General features: G+C 35.6%; 2 protein-coding genes across 3 annotated transcripts; both read left to right on the top strand.

Moving 5' to 3' along the window:
* The first annotated feature begins 4,643 nt into the window (after positions 1-4,643).
* On the top strand, positions 4,644-10,303 carry LOC141639903 (ankyrin repeat domain-containing protein, chloroplastic). 2 transcript variants are annotated; one of them, XM_074448883.1, is made up of 7 exons: positions 4,644-5,383; positions 6,388-6,464; positions 6,653-6,751; positions 6,853-6,951; positions 9,071-9,169; positions 9,247-9,345; positions 10,007-10,303. In XM_074448883.1, exons 1-7 carry the CDS (start codon positions 4,708-4,710, stop codon positions 10,106-10,108), a joined length of 1,251 nt encoding a protein of 416 aa, XP_074304984.1. In that variant the 5' UTR covers positions 4,644-4,707; the 3' UTR covers positions 10,109-10,303. The 2 variants fall into 2 exon arrangements, with proteins under 2 accessions (XP_074304984.1, XP_074304985.1); XM_074448884.1 differs by lacking the exon at positions 10,007-10,303 and adding an exon at positions 9,457-9,560 and having other exon boundaries at positions 4,681-5,383.
* Positions 10,304-10,943: 640 nt separating this feature from the next.
* Positions 10,944-13,576, top strand: LOC141639904 (bifunctional nuclease 2). The gene is made up of 9 exons (XM_074448885.1): positions 10,944-11,375; positions 11,602-11,811; positions 11,907-11,959; positions 12,098-12,154; positions 12,233-12,298; positions 12,431-12,502; positions 12,767-12,867; positions 13,010-13,101; positions 13,188-13,576. The coding sequence occupies exons 1-9, from the start codon at positions 11,153-11,155 to the stop codon at positions 13,232-13,234; spliced, it is 921 nt and encodes a 306-aa protein (XP_074304986.1). The 5' UTR covers positions 10,944-11,152; the 3' UTR covers positions 13,235-13,576.
* Positions 13,577-17,700: the final 4,124 nt, after the last annotated feature.

Genomic DNA, 17,700 nt, shown 5'->3' with positions numbered 1-17,700 from the left:
AGGTTGATGGATAGCAAATGATTAAAAGAAATTAGGACGAATTTGGATGACAATTTGGGGTTTTCGCAACTTAGGGTTTCGAAAATAAAATTGGGGATTTTCTGGGTTTGTGTAAATAAGAGAGTGATTGTGTTTACTCGGGTTTTTTTTTTTATATAAGAGGCAAAGCCGCCATCTTTCTCAGCGGCTTTACTCGATTTCAGTTTTTTTTTTTACGCACTTTGCTAAGCCGCTAAGAACCTCAGCGGCTTTGTATGTTTTTTCGCATTTCTGGAGTCCAGTAGCTACTGGATTGCTTCAGCATTTTTTTTCCAATTTCCTCATGTAAAGCCGCTAAGAAGTATAGCGGCTTATGGTGTTTGCTTTTTTTTTTTTAAAAGTTGATAAAGCCGCTAAGAAGTATAGCGGCTTTGTTGAAAATCTGCGGAAAAAAATAAAGTGATGACGTGGACACTAGAAACGTAAATAATTTCAACTCAACGCTAATTATCTAAATAGTTTGCTTAATAACGCTAATAAACCAAAAACTTCTACTTCCTCCTTATGTTTCAGAAAGCGCCATTCTAGGTTGTAATGGATGTTAATGGAAATAGATGAACAAAAGCGAGTGATTTTTGGTGACAGGCAGTACCTTCATTTTCACAAAAACCCAATTTCTTAGACCTGACAAGCTGTTAATATAAATGAGATCTGAAAAATGGTTCATATTGTCCATACAGCTAGATGATATGAACCCTACGGTTTCATACAGGGTTACAATTTGAAGGTTATTTGACGTCACAGCCTGAAATTTACAAGATTAAAAATGATACTTATACTTATACTTATTTCGTGGAATCAAGATAGTTTCAGTAAGATAGCAATATTTATTGCCATTTCAAGTTGAAATTTTCACTCAGAAATCTGATGTTTTCCTGTTGTATAGTAACTTGCTACTCTTTTGGCCAAAAGACTAACCTTCCATCAAGCATTATTCCATTACCAATGGGACCAATAAATTGTTTTGTTTTGGGGCTATAAATATGATAGAATATAGTAAAATGACTCACTAAAAAGTCGGCATTTGTTTTACTCCTTATGATAAAGTAGCACGACGCGGATACTATATCTACATAATTCTCATTCAAGGGTAACACAAAAACAAGTATTCAGTGTTGACTGTTGACATATGGGTCATTTGAGCCGGGTGAGTGTTGGGTCATTTCAAGTCGAGCCATTTTTGATTCCGCATCTATTGGGTCAGGTTCTTGACGAGTCATTTTTTTTCAAGTTATTTATAGGTTAATAAATAAAGGGGTTTGTTTCAAATTAGTCATTTAGGATGTTATCGAATCATTCTAGGTTGGGTCATTTTGATCCGGATATTTTTGGATTTCAGGTCACTTCACGGGGCCGGATCTACTCAAATCAATACCGATCAGCTTATCCAGGTTGAGTCGAATTTACTACGTCTACACACACATAATAATCACATATATATTATATATATATATATATATATATATATATATATATTACTCTATATAGAGGTAAGATCTAATGAGTCCTCCTCTTAAATTGAGTCCATAAGTCCCTCTAAGGGCCATTGGATGGCCTCAATGGATGGTTGAGATTAATTTGATTAAAGGCCATTAAAAAGAAAAAGAAAAAAATGTGGATGGTTGGATTGAGATGGGTGGTTGAGATTGAAAATTACCAAAAAAAATTACCACTAATTAAATTTCTATACACTAATTAATTTTTCTTTCTCTCTCTAGCCCCTAATTAATCAGTTTTGAGTTTTAGATTTCAGAAGTGTAAATGTAATGTTGTATGAGTTTTACAAGTGTAAATGTGACGGAAATTTTGAATTTATATAATTTTAACAGTTTACAAGTGTAAATGTGATGTTTTACGAGTGTAAATGTAACATTTTAAGAGTGTAAAATTTATTTTTTGTGACGGAAATTTTGAATTTATATAATTTTAACAGTTTACAAGTGTAAATGTGATGTTTTACGAGTGTAAATGTAACATTTTAAGAGTGTAAATTTGATTTTTTGTGACGGAAATTTTGAATTTATGTAATTTTAATATTTTACAAGTGTAAATGTGAAGTTTTACGAGTGTAAATGTAACATTTTTAGAGTGTAAATTTTATTTTTTTGTGACGGAAATTTTGAATTTATATAATTTTAACATTTTACAAGTGTAAATGTGAAGTTTTACGAGTGTAAATGTAACATTTTTAGAGTGTAAATTTAATTTTTTTGTGACGGAAATTTTGAATTTATATAATTTTAACATTTTACAAGTGTAAATGTGAAGTTTTACGAGTGTAAATGTAACATTTTTAGAGTGTAAATTTGATTTTTTGTGACGGAAATTTTGAATTTATATAATTTTAACATTTTACAAGTGTAAATGTGAAGTTTTACGAGTGTAAATGTAACATTTTAAGAGTGTAAATTTGATTTTTTTGTGACGGAAATATTGAATTTATATAATTTTAACATTTTACAAGTGTAAATGTGAGGTTTTACGAGTGTAAATGTAACATTTTAAGAGTGTAAATTTGATTTTTTAGTCAACTTGAAGGTTTTAGAGTGTAAATTTTGTCCTTTGAGTGTGAATTTGGCCCTTTATAAGTGTAACTTTGTCCTTTACGAGTAAAACTTTAGTCCGACTACCAAAAAATGCCACCATCAACTTTGTCCTTTACGAGTAAAACTTTAGTCCGACTACCAAAAAACGCCACCATCATCGTCCTTCCCCACCATCTCATATCCACAAAAAATATGAGCGCAAATTTATATAATTTTAACGAGTGTAAATGTAAAGAAATACAAGTGTAAATGTAAAGAAATACGAGTGTAAACGTTAAGAAATACGACTGTAAATGTTAAGAAATATGAGTGTAAATTTAAAGAAATACGAGTGTAAATGTGAGGAGATACAAGTGTAAATTTAAGAGAAATACGAGTGTAAATGTGAGGAGATACAAGTGTAAATTTAAATAATAACGAGTGTAAATGTGAGGAAATACAAGTGTAAATGTAAAAATTATAATGTTAAGAAATATGAGCGTAAATTTAAAGAAATACGAGTGTAAATGTGAGGAGATAAAATTGTAAATTTAAGAGAAATACGAGTGTAAATGTGAGGAGATACAAGTGTAAATTTAAATAATAACGAGTGTAAATGTGAGGAAATACAAGTATAAATGTAAAAATTATGAGTGTAAATGTAAAGAAATACGAGTGTAATTGTAAAGACATATGAGTGTAAATGTAAAGAAATATGAGTGTAAATGTAAAAAAATATGAGTATAATAAATATATTTATTAGATCTAGAATAAAAATCATGATAAAACAACATCAACAACACTAAATCTAATAAAGAGAGATTGAAAAAAAAACATAAATATAATATTAAATCTAATAATAAAAACAACGACATAAATGACAACAAACAACGACACACACAACATAAAAAAAAGGACGACACACACAAAAACACAAACTTTATTGTTCACCCAAAAACACAAACTCAAGGAAAACACAACAGAAAACACAGATCTGAAAAAAAAGAAAAGGAGGGAGGCGACACGACGACGGCGTGACGGTGGCGTGAAGACGGCGTGATGGTGCGTGGTTAGAACAATAACAAACACAAACAACGACAACAATGAGCAGATCTGGGGTTGTTGTTGTCGTGGGTGTCGGGTTGCGGAACTGGTTGGAGTTGTGGTTGGAGGGAGGAGTCGGGTGGGTGGTGTTGGTGGGTGGTGTGTGGCGTGTTGGTATTTTATGGTGGTGTTGTTGTCGTGGATGTTGTTGGTGGTGAGTGAAGGTGGCGGTGGCAGAAAGGGAGGGAGGGAGGTGGTTGGGGGTTTCGGCCATGGTGGTGTCGGGTGGTGGCGGATCTGGGTGCGTGAGGGAGAGTGAGGAACAGAGGAGGTGGTGTCGGTGTGGTGCGTGAGGGTGGTGGTTGAAGGAGGCGGTGGTGGTGGTGTGTTCGAAAAAGACGGGGAAGGTGGTGGTTGTTGTGGTGCGTGAGGCAGATCTGGCGTTTTTGGTCGGGTCGTGTGTGGTTGTCGCGGGGAGTGGTGGTGACGGGTGTGTGGGTGGATGGTGGTGTGTGAGTGGCCGGCAGGAGAGGTGGGTCATGGTGGTGGTGGCGGGTGTGTGAGTGGTGGGTGGTGTGTCGTGGTGGTGGCGGGTGATGACTGATGAGGGGGAAATTATTTTTTTTTGAATTTTTTTGAATTATTTGGTTTTTGATTTTTGTTGGATTTTTGAGAGGATTGGAATTTTTTTGATTTTTAGAGAGATGAGAGAAATGATAATTGTGTGAGATGAGAGAGAAGTGAGTGGAAAATAAATGTTATATAGTAAAATTAGTGGTTGATTAGTGGAGGTAGTGAGGGAAAGTGATTAATTAGCTTCAATCCCCTCCATTTAAGATTAATCCCTCCCTTTTCCCCTTCAATCTCAACCCTCCATCCCATCTTTTTAATTACCCAAAGACTTAGGACTAACGCTTCTTAATGGACTTACTCTATATATATTACTCTATATATATATATATATATATATATATATATATATATATATATATATATATAAAAGTATATAGTACAACCCATCTTTAGACGAGCAAGATAGAAAGAGTGTACTCCATCTTTAGAGAAGTCTATGTAGAGAGCATCCAGCACAAGAAGCAAAATGTGGGCAACATCAATAGGACTTGGAAGTGGAATCCTCCACTCAAATCCTCTCAAATCCCCTCATTTCCTTCAATCTTCATCATCTTTTTCACCTCCAGTATTCCTACCAACAAAACCCCACTCCCTCTCATCCTCCACCGCACTCGCTTCTTCCAATTACAACGACGAAGATGAAGATGATGAACCACAAGTCATTGGCGACTGTCTCGTCTTTGAAGACGGAATATTTGAAGACCCATTTCTCCAACAACAACAACAACAACATCCAAACCCGAACCCGACTTCCTCCGAAACACAGCAGGACAGCTTAATCCCTCAAGAGTGGACTCAAGCTGTTGAGGAAATCAACTTAACTAAAAAAGAAAGACGCAAAATTGCGCAACAAACTCAATTTGGGCAGCGCATTTTTAACAAGAAGAAGGCGAATTGTGTCAATTTGGAGGAGTATATGCGGTTTCATGATTATAAGATGTCGCAATTAAAACCCATTGTTCTTGATAACCCACCCGAGTTTTCGTCCAAAAAAGAGGATCATTTAGTTGTCAATCAAAGTAATAATTCTAGGGTTGAACCTGTTAATCCTAGGTGGGCTGTTTATGGCCGTGGTTTGGATGATATTTCTGAGTTTTTCAATAGTCCCACTTATCAGCCCACTGAGGAGGGTACATCCCAAGGTATTATTTCCAACTCTTTGTTTTTCCGTCATTTGTTTACCTTTGCTTTTAGCACAAATATTGTCGAGAAAGAAGGGTACAGTTTGTAGCTATTGTTGAGTACGTTTGTTATAATTTCCTGCTCGAAATTCATAACCTTGTTTTGAAAGGAAAAGTGTATATTGAGTTGGATGGAGGAGAATTAAGTGCACCCTTGAGAGTGAGTGGTGCCATATATTTAGTGTTTACTACACTATGATGAGATGTGCCATGGTGGGAATGATAATTGAAATTTGATGACAAAACCTGAAGAATAAGCGAAAGGTTACGACAAGCCAGCAAGCTGTGTAGTACAGTATTTGGGAAGTAATAGAGTTGTAATGGATTTTGAGGTAAATAAGTGAAGAGAAGAGTGATTTTTCAATGTCGGGCATTACCTCACTCCCACTGGGACGTTTCTGACCAATGTCTAGCTCTGTCTTCATTCTCGTTGGGACGTGTCCACAAAACTGAAACCCAAAATTCACGACCAATCCCTTGTTGTTCTACTATGTTTCAACATGATGTATAAATTAATTGTGAAAAATGGTTCAGTTGTTCATAGACGGTTAGCGGTTTTGCATAGTTCAATACAGAGTTAGATTTTTAAGTGATTTCCTGTCACTGCCTGAACTTCATCTCAGAATATGAAAAATGAATCTTATCATAGGAATCAAGATGATTTCCGTGACTGCCCTGTGTGATGAAAAAAGAATTGTACTGACGTATACACATACACTAGAAATGAGAAATGTCGTTGATTTTGAAGAATAGCAACTGAAGGACACTGCTTTATTTATGGCTATTTCAACTACTTACTACTCAGAAATCCTTCAGTAGCTTATTATAGTAGAAGCCAAGTGAGGCAACAGGCGAATTTGTGTAGCATTGTTAATGACATCTGTGTGCTACATAAGAGACACAGTGTCTGCAGATTGTTAGCTGATCTCATGTTAACCTCTATTGTCTTTTTGTTGGAGCAATAGGACGTCAAAAGTTATTCACTAAGGAGGAGAAAGTCCTAATGAATGCGAGGATACCAAAACTTGCCATTGCAACCTCAGTAAGTTGAAATGTTGTCGGAGCCTTTACGTGTGCCTTTATTCCTGTGTCCAATATTAGTTTGCATGTTTGACCTCGTCTTGCCAGTTTAAGGCTTAGTTTCTCTGTAATTGACTAATGACAGTTCACTGTTATATTACCGCATATTTGTTTGGTGTCATTGACTGCGTATAATCAACTATTTTGCAGCTAAAGTGGCTGCCTCTGCATGCCCTTGCTGCTTCTGGTGAATTTTACCTTCTGAACAGTTTGTTGAAATATGAAGTTGATATTAATGCAGCTGATCAGGTTAGCATGATAGTTGCAAGCATACATTTGTTTCCATAACGTATTGGCTTATCCTTTTCGTAACTCGGAACCATATTTGGTTTGGTTATATGTCTTTTCAGGATGGTTTAACAGCTCTTCATAAAGCCATAATTTGCAAAAAACAGGCCATCACAAATTTTCTGTTGAGAGAGTCAGCTAATTCTTCTGTTCGCGATAAGGTGAGAAGAATATTGTACCTCCGGCAGGGAGAACAGTTATCGTGCTATTGATAGTTGCAATATGTAATACTACCTCCATCCCATTTATATTGCCCCCATTAGACTATAGGTTGTTTAGAAGATTTGACGGCGAATTATCATTAGTACCCCTTGACTTAAAGAGTTTACATGTAGAGGTGTCACTCCCGCATTAGGAGGGCCAATGGGATGAAAAGTGTGTAGTGATCCCCCCATTATATTGTCCTTATTTGACTGGAGGTCATATTAAAAATTTAGTGATGAAATGTCACGAGTACCCCACTAAGCCTTGACTTAAAGAATCAGCAAGACAGCAAGTAGAGATTCCAATGACTTTTCATTCCCCCGTTTATCTGTTATGTGACATTATTCGCAAGGGAATTTACATTTGTTTTTACCAAATATTTAAAGGAGACAATTTATTTGAGATGGACCTTAAAGGAAATGGGGACAATTAAAATGGGATGGAAGAAGTACTTGAATAGGGATAGTATGGGAAGTCCACTCTTTTAATTTACGAAATATAGAAAGGAGGCAATTATTTTGGAAAGAGCCAAAAACGGAAAGGGGGCAATGTCGACAATCTAAATGGGATAGAGGGAGTAAGTAATAACGCATTGGTGCATTTTTGCTTTCTAGCCTGAACTTTCCTTTGAGATATGATTGCCCTTAATAGTCAATCAGAAGCCACAAGTTTTATCCCGATTTGGTTGGCTCTGTGTCACTTGTACTTTTAGTTGACTGTCGAGTCTTGTTATCTTCGCTCTATTTCCATCTATTTGCTACTGACTGGTATGAAATGAAAGAGTTTTGATGTATGGCTGTACTGTGAAAAATGAAAAATGAAATTTCTGTAAATAGCGACATTTCTGTGAAAAATGAAAAGTGCTACAGGGTTTTTATGCGATAAAGATATGCCCCCATTGATTAAAGGGAAAATTCCATCGCACAACAATTAGGCCCGCTCTACTTTGCGGCTCCGAATGTTGGGCCGTGAAACACTATCACATTCAAAAGATGAGTGTGGCGGAGATGCGTATGTTGAGGTGGGTGTGTGGCCATACAAGGAAAGATCGATTAAGAAATGAGGTGATTAGGGAAAAGGTGACGGAAAATCGACTAAGATGGTTTGAGTTTTGACCATGTGAGAAGGAGACCTATGGACGCACCAGTTAGAAGGCTCGAGACTTGGGGAACGGAAAATGTTGCTAGGAGTAAAGGGAGACCAAAACAGACATGGCCGAGAGTGATAGAACACGATATGAGATTTCTCGGGCTTGAAGAGGGAATGATGTCGGAGAGGGCACAACAGAGGGAATGATACATGTGGATTTTTAGTACCTGCTATTTTTTTTTTTTTTTTGAATTATTTAGTGTTTCTTTAAAAAAAAAAATTGTTCGCTTTGGATTTATTACACGTTTTTAACAATAACTTTCTTATATAATAATACTTGGTGTACTTTTAAGGTATTCCCGACCATTAAGCTTTACTTCGATTTTCAAAAACCGTTTTAATCCGTATTCTCGATTTAAATTCTAAGTTTTTATAAAAGGAATATCCGGGCTTCAATTTTAAAACTTATAAGTTTAACTTGACTTTTGTATTATGTTTCACTCCCCATTTGTTTTTTTTTTTTCCACTTTTCCTTTCTATCTATATTTTCGCTTTTTGAGTGTGCGACCACCATGGACGATTCTAAAGCACGATTCATGTCGGCCGACCCCAATCATTTTGGGATTAAGGCTTTGATGTTGTTGTTGTAGTTATGATTTGATTGAAGTTTGAGAGATCTGATAAATGCCCCTTTTCACCTGTTTTTGGATCATCGTGGTTATTGGTTGTCTAATGGATGTCCTAGCTTGACTAGAATTTTGTTAAAAAAACCTTCTTGTTAGAAGTCATGTTCTTGCGGGAAGTCGAACTAGTGTCTGTGTTGGCTTTTTGGCCTTTTGGAATTTTGGGTTTAATATGACATGATCAACTGGATCCTATTTGCTTATGGTTTTTTTTAGCTTACTGTAATGCTAAGGTTATTTTGCATAAAGTGTTGAGTTTGCAACGTTGCACCTGATATCTTGCTTGTTTGCCTATGATCATTAGGATGGAGCAACATTAATGCACTATGCTGTTCGAAGTACATCAAGCGTGGCAATCAAAACATTGTTATTACACAATGTCGATATCAACGTCCCGGACAATGTATGAACCTACCATCTGCGACATTCCTTGATACCATTTTAATTACTCAGATTAAAAAGTCTGGCTTTGGTTTTCAGGATGGGTGGACACCACTTCATCTTGCAGTTCAAGCACGAAGAACAGATATTGTGAGGCTACTATTAATTAAAGGAGCTAATAAGACATTGAAGAACCAGGCAAGTTTCAATTCATATACATACAAATTAGTATCAGCCTTGAATTGTTAATTAGATTGTTACATCATAGCACAACATTTTCTTTAATATTGATGCATTCTATGGGATCAGCGTCGTGAAATGCATATGTAAACAAGGACAAAGCAAATGGCCATGTATTGGGGCAAGGGCTTTGAAGAAAAAGAAGGGCATTGGTTGCTTAGGGTATGATGGGATGGGATGGGATAGGTGGAGAACCAAGGGATAAGCGGTAAATAATATCTGAGCCTTATTTCCCCGCTTGAAGACTGTAGTGTTGAGGGAAACGTTCATGGCAGGTAGGGTTGTGTATTTGCAATTTACGTCTTCTAAATTGCTTCTAGAATGTCCTATTCTATTTTAGGGTGTCTCGGTCAATTATTGTCCTTTCTATTTTAAGAATGAACTTGATGAGCAATTTGATCATTCATACTCAATTTGTTCTACTTGTCATTTAGTAATTGGCCCATTCCCCTTTCCTTGGTCTTTGTACCAAAACCAAAGGACAACAATTGACCGGGATGGAGGGAATATATAGTAAAGGAACAGCCGAACAGGTAGTTGATATTGTGGATACTCTTTTTATCATTGTGAATGATGCGTTCTATATGGTTTAATACTGAAAGTTAGTGTTATATACCAGGATGGTCTAACTCCCTTGGAGCTTTGCCTACATTTTGGTAGAGACAGCAAGACATACGAGCTGATCAAGCTATTGAAGCAGCTACCAAGACAACGGCGTTGATTGAATGAATGTAAAACACAATGTCTCGGGGTTTGAGTTCAGGACTATCAAACCTGTGCTTAATGATCCATCCTACTGTAAACTGAAGTGTTATAATGTGATTAATTAGTAATAGGGGTAGGTTGTCTCTGTTGATACTGTATTGGTATCGGTTTTGAATTTTGATAGCGTGTTGTTTGCAGGGTATGTCTTAAAGGCAAATCTACAGCTAAGATTTCCTCTTATAGTGGTCTTAAGATTCACTAAACATAATAAATGATAAATGTCGGCACGTCATTGTATTATTAGGCATATACGAAGTAGTATTTGTTAAGTGCTATGGCGACTTCTATTTATGCTCAATATAAACGTGTCAGTTTGCTGATTGGAAACACAGCCACAGTTTTTGTTCAACTCCTATCATCATTCAACGCGACGCACTCGCACCCACACCCACACCATAATAGATTAATAGTTTCCCTTACCGAGTCGGTTATACGTTGGTTAAAAGTAGATCGTCTCCTATTGCATTTGACTTTTGGCAAATCAGTATCATCCTTCGGTTAGAGTTGGCTATATCCGTATAATATATGTTAAGACCACTGTAATTGTTAGGTGAATAATCCATTTTTTTTAAGTGAAAATATTCATTTTAAAATTAAAATTATGTATATAACACCCGCCTCGATAATTGAAAGCATTATAGGCAAGCTTTTACTGTTTTACTAGTTCCGACTTTTTATTTTTATTTAGTAATTGCTAAATCTCACACGCAATTTTACTACATCTCGCACATTTTACCAGTTTCATGTTGATAAACAAAGATTAAATTATTAGATGTAATCCGAGTTGGGGCGAGGAACATACTTTTTGTTAAAGAATAAATATCTCCAAGTCATGACTCATCCTTGTTATCTGTAAACACAAGTTGGTCCCATACTTGATAATAAAAAAGATCTGAAATCATCTTTTCATTATTTGTACGCCCAATTTTCTGCTGTTGATCTTCATCTTCATCTTCAATTACACTATTGAAAACTCGTTGCAACAAGTGTTTGAAACAAAATGCTAAGAACAGAGATATTGTCTCCCACTTGTAAACTTATCCCTCATTCATCTTCATCTTCATCGTCTTCTATTATTCATTCTCGATCTCCATTTTCATTGAGATTCATAACCCCTAAAAAACTTATTATTTCCTGTAAAAACCACACTCCTTCTAATTCTAATCATCATCTTCGTCATCAACCTCACGACGATTTTCTCGAAGCTTCCCTCTTACTTTCAGGTTCTCTCTTTATTTACCTCTTTCTCTCATTTCAATTGTTACTCTCATCTCAATGTTGACCGACCATCTTAATTACTGCCACCGTCCCAATCATTTTTTTACCTTTTTGACAGATATTTTAATCAAAAGTAAACAAATGATATGATAGCGGTGTTACAGGATAATTACGGGGTTTGAGATTTGATTTGACACTAATATTAATATACTATGGAATGGGTTTGTACAGAAACTGTAAAGCACCACCATTTGCGGAAGCAAGGATTTCCGGAAGAGTTAAAGCAATATCCTGGTCAATTTCTTCCTTACTCTACTAAAGTCAGAGGTTTTGAGAATACTGTAACATCTGTAGGATTAAGCATTCTGCGTCGTTTTCGACATTCCACTATGTTCCTTAAGGTTTCCTGTGAAGGGAATTTCCTTCTTCCTATTGTTGTAGGTACTTTCTCTAATTCCTTCAGGATACTACTGTTTTGGTTTATCTGACAATGCTGGAAACATGAGCTGCAAGTAATACAATTTATCACACTGCAGGAGAGGTTGCTGTTGAGAGACTGCTAGATTCTGTAGATGAGGATGACGATGGGGTATTCCAAGTTTTTCCCTTCTCTTTCTCTTTCTGTTATTCCGTTTCTCTTTAAGTCTGGTGGGTCGATGGTTGGAAACGCTTCTCCGGCTTTGAAGTTTATTTTACCTAATATTTCTGACATGTTTCAATGTAACAGGATTACTTAAATCAGTTCCAATTTGCAAAGAATCTTGTCATTGATCTTGGATACGAGGTATGCTATATAAAAGAGTACTCAAATATGGCAACTAATGCCTTATTCATTTCCTCATATTCTTTCCTCGATTGTCAGATAAAGATGGTGAAAATCACAAAAAGAGTGATCAATACATACTTCGCTACAATATATTTTGGCAAGGTAATTTGCTGTTCCATTCATTTTCGTAAAAGAAGATGGACTTTTGACAATGCAGCTGTTGAGCTAACTTGTCCAAAGTTTTATTTGTTGATTTCCCCTAGTAGTACCCTTTGTAATTGTGGCACTTTGCAGGCGGGGGAAATAGAGACTTTCAGTGTGGATGCACGTCCATCTGATGCCATCAACGTGGCTAAACGATGCAAGGTACATTTCTGAGGTTTCCATGGGGAAGCGTTTGGGACTTAGAATCCGTTTTAGGCCAATCTTTGACAGTTTTTCCGAAGTTCATCTCACAATATTGCTCTGATGCTAACAGAGTAACAGTGTTACAAAAAAATTCACATTTGCTCTTATGCGACAGAAATTATGTGTAGAAATACGTGTTTGGGGAAGGGTGGAGTAGTAGACATAGAGAGTTTACGTTTATTGGGTAGTGAAAATTTTTGAAGTTTGGAAATGCATGTACAGGCCCCAATTTATGTAAACAAGGACATTGTCTCAGCAGATGCTATAAGGATTACTCCAGGAAGTTCTTATTCAAAACCTATTTATGATGTCTTATTGGACAGGTATATTATTCTCTTAAAGTTTTTGTCTCTAAGGCATTGGCTACGCATGGTTAAAATAATACGCATATCTATGCACCATTTTGAAACTTCACATTGTATTGATGAGATTGTCCTGTGTGGTTTTCAAAAAATTGCAAAGCAGTCCTTTAGACGGACCTGATTCACTGGTGGAAGAACTTAGTGTTGTACGGAACATGAAGTTGGCAGTTGAAGAAGAGAGATATGCTGATGCAGGTAAGCCGTATGATGTCCAAAGACCAAGTTGCTTCACTTTTGTTGCTTAAACCTGAATCTTCAAAAGCTTACATTGAAATTTGCAGCCAAGTGGAGAAACGAACTTGCAAAATTCCATTTCCCTGACGCTTGAACGACTGGCTAACAGTGGCTTTAAAAGTCTATTTTGAAGATCAAATTAACAGAAAGGGGCAGAGATTGTGAAGACTGATTTCAATTTATCTGTACAGTGTAAGCTCATATCATAAGAGCGTTCGAACTGTGTATTTTGGAAAAAGGAGGGGCTTGTGTAAATATAAATGCTCATGTATCGCACAGACAATGGCAGGGGTGTAAGGGTGTTGGAAACGTGGAATGTGATCCTGCCATACTGTCTTCTTTCTGTATATTACAAATCGACGGTTTAGTAACATGGCTGAAGAATCAGATTATGTTGTAAGTTGTATCTATGGTAATACAAATCCTTTTCATGCAATTTGAGATCATACATGTGACTTACGAGAAATTGTTGAAGAGGTCACCCATCGGAAGACTAATCAAAGAGTTGTCGAGATCGCTGTCAAGGGGAACACAAGATTATACCATACCATATCACACATTGAAAATATCCTATCTCAAAATATCTAAAATTTCATCATTTGAGGTTAGGGTACAACTTACAAGTGTACAACTAGAGTAAAGTAGGAAAAGTCAAGAGAGATTGAGAAATGTGGCTAAGCTGTAAGTTCCTGAGTGTCTGAAACTAACGTCTAGTAAAGGGAAGACTGATAGCGAAGTAGTAGGTTTCCCCCCTTAAGAAGGATATGATAAATTAGATTTTCCGTCGTATGGTCTTCTTAAGTACTCAAAAAATAATTTCAATGAATATGATTGTTCTTTTTTTGGCAAATATTGTGAGCACTGTTTTTAAGAACTGTCATATTGTTAAAGTCTTCATATTTAATTTTCCGAATGTTGAAATGTAATTGGTTGGTATAAAACTAATTTAGCTCTCGTGCAATGTGAGTTTTACTTTTTTTTTAATATATTATTATACTTATGAAATATAAATTAGCTAATTTTTTTTTTTACGTTTCTTATCGTTATATTTTGATTTGAAAAATCGAAGTCTAAATCGTACGGAGAGATTAATGGTGTTATTTTATAAAATTTTACTGATAATATATTTTTAGCCGCAACTTTCTCATAATCAATGAATTTTTTCATATGATTCTTTAAACAAAAAAACGGAATTACTTTTTCACATACGTATTTTACTCTTTTACATACATTTTTTCATTAAGTTTCCATCTAATACCCTTCTAACCTTAAACCTAACCAATTAACTCTTCCCCTTCCCCCCCTAAACATAATCTTATTGGTCAAAGGACTACTAATTAATTAAGTAATTCATTTGCTTATCAATCAACTACTGTTAATATTATTTGTTGCATTTTTTTAATCAATTATTAAGAACTCTTTTATTTGTTAATCATAATTATTGAAATTAGAGTTTATAAGATAATTGTTAGATAAATAGATCGGGTGGTGGTTGTGCGGGTGGCTGGGTTGCTAAAATATAAGCAAACTAGTTTTAAACCCGTGCAAAATTGCACGGGTATGTATTTGGGCACTATTAATGTTTTTCGATGTATTTTTTTTTTTTGTATTTCTATTGTAATTATCTAGTTGGTCTAAATCAGCGATCTACATAATTAATGTTTACACTTGAATCAAATACGTGTTCACATGCAATGGTTTAAGAGGAAATAACGTAATATACTATTGTAAATAAAATTTGCGTACATAAAAAACTTTACACCCCGAAAAAAGAAATATAATTTAATAATCAACTTTAACATATGCAAATTATTTGTGTTATAGTAATATTTTATAATTTGTAAATTTAAATATTTCAATAAATTTAAAAATTTATGTTTTTTTTAGCGAAATAAAAAATTTAATTTAGCTTTAAATGCTTGTTGAAGTGTAAATTTACTCGGTAGTCTATCATTGCCACCTACCATTTTCAGTGTACGCGGGTGATAGAAAAGTTGTCGAGTTTTTTACTGTAAGTAAATACTCTGTCATGATTATATTTTTTTTTTTTACAATATATCGTACTATCTACTTAAAAATTATGCAAGTTATGTAATTTATTCGCATTATATGTAATTCATTCCCGTAATTAAATGCAATTTCTTCTCGTAATTATGTAATTTTATTTTTAATTATGTAATTCATTCCGATTATTTGTAATTAATTTCATTTATTTCGATTTGTAATTCATTCCGCTTATATGCAATTAATTTCATTTATTCCGAATGTATAAAATTATTTCATAGTATTTTTTTTAAGACGGAAATTGTCGCATGTTTGTATTGGCGAACGATTTGAAGAAAATAATTTTTTTGCACATTAACGGGTCCCACCATAACCTAAATTTCCAAAAAAAAAAAAAAAAAAAAAGTTGTACGAATGACGTGGCGCATCCTGCATTCATTATTGTCTCCTGAATTAATAAAGATAAGATTTGATACACACGGCATCTTAAAATCTTTGATACCAAGTAGACGTGCGTGTGATTACTTGTTGCCATAATATGCCATTAAGCAACTTGTAGATCGATCAATTCATTATTGCAGCCAATACACAAAATGATAAGCCACGGACCATTAAGTTATAGAACTACTCTATGGTTCAAATTTTGACAATGGATCGGAGGCCGGAGCAGGGCAGAGGACACCGGTGGTGCGTGAGTTCTATTAGGTTTTGAGTGAGGGAGATGAGAACAAATGATAGGGGTAAAATCGTAAAAATCGTATGTGAAAGAGTAAAGTTCGTATGTGAAAAAGCACGACCAAAAAAAAAAAAGAATTCCTTTTTATATTATAAAAAGATTGGAGATAATTTTGTATAGAATGTAAAATACTAAATGACGTAAATATATAAATCTGAAAGATTATGTGTATTATAGTGCACCATACTGTAGACACCTCGTTTCTGCACCTCCCGCAAACCACCCGGTGATGATTGGGCCGCATGTTTGGTACGCGGAACGATTTGTGACAGTTCGTAAGATTATCGTCAAGTGATTGCTCAAACATTAATGTCTACCTCTTAGTTGTCATCTACGTGCCGATACGGTCGTTTTGGCAGTAATTAGAGTACATTTGGAGTCCGAGTCAAAAAACCGTCTTCATTTCCATAAACCGTCAAATCCCGAGTCAAAGCAATGTGCTTGTCTACCTAAGGTTAGGATGTCATAAAATGTTGAGATTATATCTCATTTTGAGTCACATGTCACTTCTTTGGTCTAAACTAAAAGTTTACATTACAAAATGTGCATTTCATTTAGTTAAAATGACAACCCGATCTTTAGGCCCACTTTTCGAGGTGATAACAACTTTGTTGGGTCAGGCCTATTTCACATAAAATTCTAGATCTCTTTCTTAGCTTTCCAACGCCGCCGAAATCACCTTAATCCGAGTCTTGTAGAGAAAGTTATGCCTAAAATACGACAGGCTATCAAACGCGTTTTCTACGCGCGAGAAACCTACCGGGAAAGGACGCGACAAGTCTTTGCGCCTCTTCCAAGGGACGCGATTGCTATTGCGCCTTTTCCCGAGGTTTTCTTTTTGTCCAAGTTTCCGTGTTTTAACCTAAGTCGGTTGTTTCCGGATCTTTCCTTCCGTATCCAACTCTTACCATAATTCCGTCGTGTGATTAGTATAAATAGGAGCCTTCGTTCCTCATATTTCTCACGCGAGTGTCCGCCCTTCTCTTCTCCCTTTGCATTCTAGACTTCGTTCTTACTAATTGGCGCCTACGTGCTTGGACTTCCGACCACGTAAGCTCGGATCTTTCCGGGTACCAGCCTCTCCGTTGCATGACCGACCAATTTGACCAACTACACTTAATCAACTTAATTAATCAATCGTTTTCCTCTTACGAGGGCACTTTCTTTGCATTCGCGTCGAGCATCACTAATCGATATCTTAGTCCTTCTCGTTTCGTCAACATGTAAGTCTGAGGGTGTATAATTCCTCTTTTATTTATTGTATTTTATTTATCGTATCACCATTGTAAGATTTACGTCGAAAACACCATTAAAACCGATTTCTAAAACCGTGCTTTAAAATCTGTTTTTGCGGATTTCCAGTAGACAGACGTCGAGAAAAAGACGCAGCAACTGCTGCGCCTCTTCGAAGGAGCGCAGTTCCTGCTGCGCCTCTTCGTGAGGCTGCCGCAGTTCCTGCTTCTTTTCTTCTTCCTCGTCCTCTGCAATTCGCTTCTTTTTTGTTTGTTATTTGTTCGTCTGTTAATTCTTTGATATAATCGTCACTGATAATTCACATGTATATTGTATCATATAATTCATCATTCATCATGTTTTAATTGTCATAAATCCGACTTAAATCCCAAATAATCCAATATTTACGGGTTTTCGTCATTAAATTCAAACCCGGATTTTAGAGGTTCAATTTGTTCATATTGAGTTTCTGGAATTCGTCATTGATATAATTTTCATCTGTCTTATGTCATGTTCGTCACATATTCGTTGTATATCCGTCGTATTTAGCCTAATTGACTTATTTCAACAGAGGACTCATTAATGTT

Source organism: Silene latifolia, unplaced genomic scaffold (genome assembly GCF_048544455.1).
Source record: "Silene latifolia isolate original U9 population unplaced genomic scaffold, ASM4854445v1 scaffold_592, whole genome shotgun sequence".
Classification (NCBI taxonomy): Eukaryota; Viridiplantae; Streptophyta; class Magnoliopsida; order Caryophyllales; family Caryophyllaceae; genus Silene; species Silene latifolia.
The sequence above is the reverse complement of the archived record's forward strand: the minus strand, read 5'-3'. Positions and strand labels throughout refer to the sequence as shown.

Bases quoted from the DNA above. Each gene is read 5' to 3' on its own strand.
- LOC141639903 (XM_074448883.1), top strand. From the start codon at position 4,708: ATGTGGGCAACATCAATAGGACTTGGAAGTGGAATCCTCCACTCAAAT. The intron at 6,952-9,070 runs GTGAGAAGAATA...TATGATCATTAG, and splicing joins ATTCTTCTGTTCGCGATAAG to GATGGAGCAACATTAATGCA. The intron at 9,346-10,006 runs GCAAGTTTCAAT...GTTATATACCAG, and splicing joins ATAAGACATTGAAGAACCAG to GATGGTCTAACTCCCTTGGA.
- LOC141639904 (XM_074448885.1), top strand. From the start codon at position 11,153: ATGCTAAGAACAGAGATATTGTCTCCCACTTGTAAACTTATCCCTCAT. The intron at 11,960-12,097 runs GTATTCCAAGTT...TCAATGTAACAG, and splicing joins TAGATGAGGATGACGATGGG to GATTACTTAAATCAGTTCCA. The intron at 13,102-13,187 runs GTAAGCCGTATG...TGAAATTTGCAG, and splicing joins AGAGAGATATGCTGATGCAG to CCAAGTGGAGAAACGAACTT.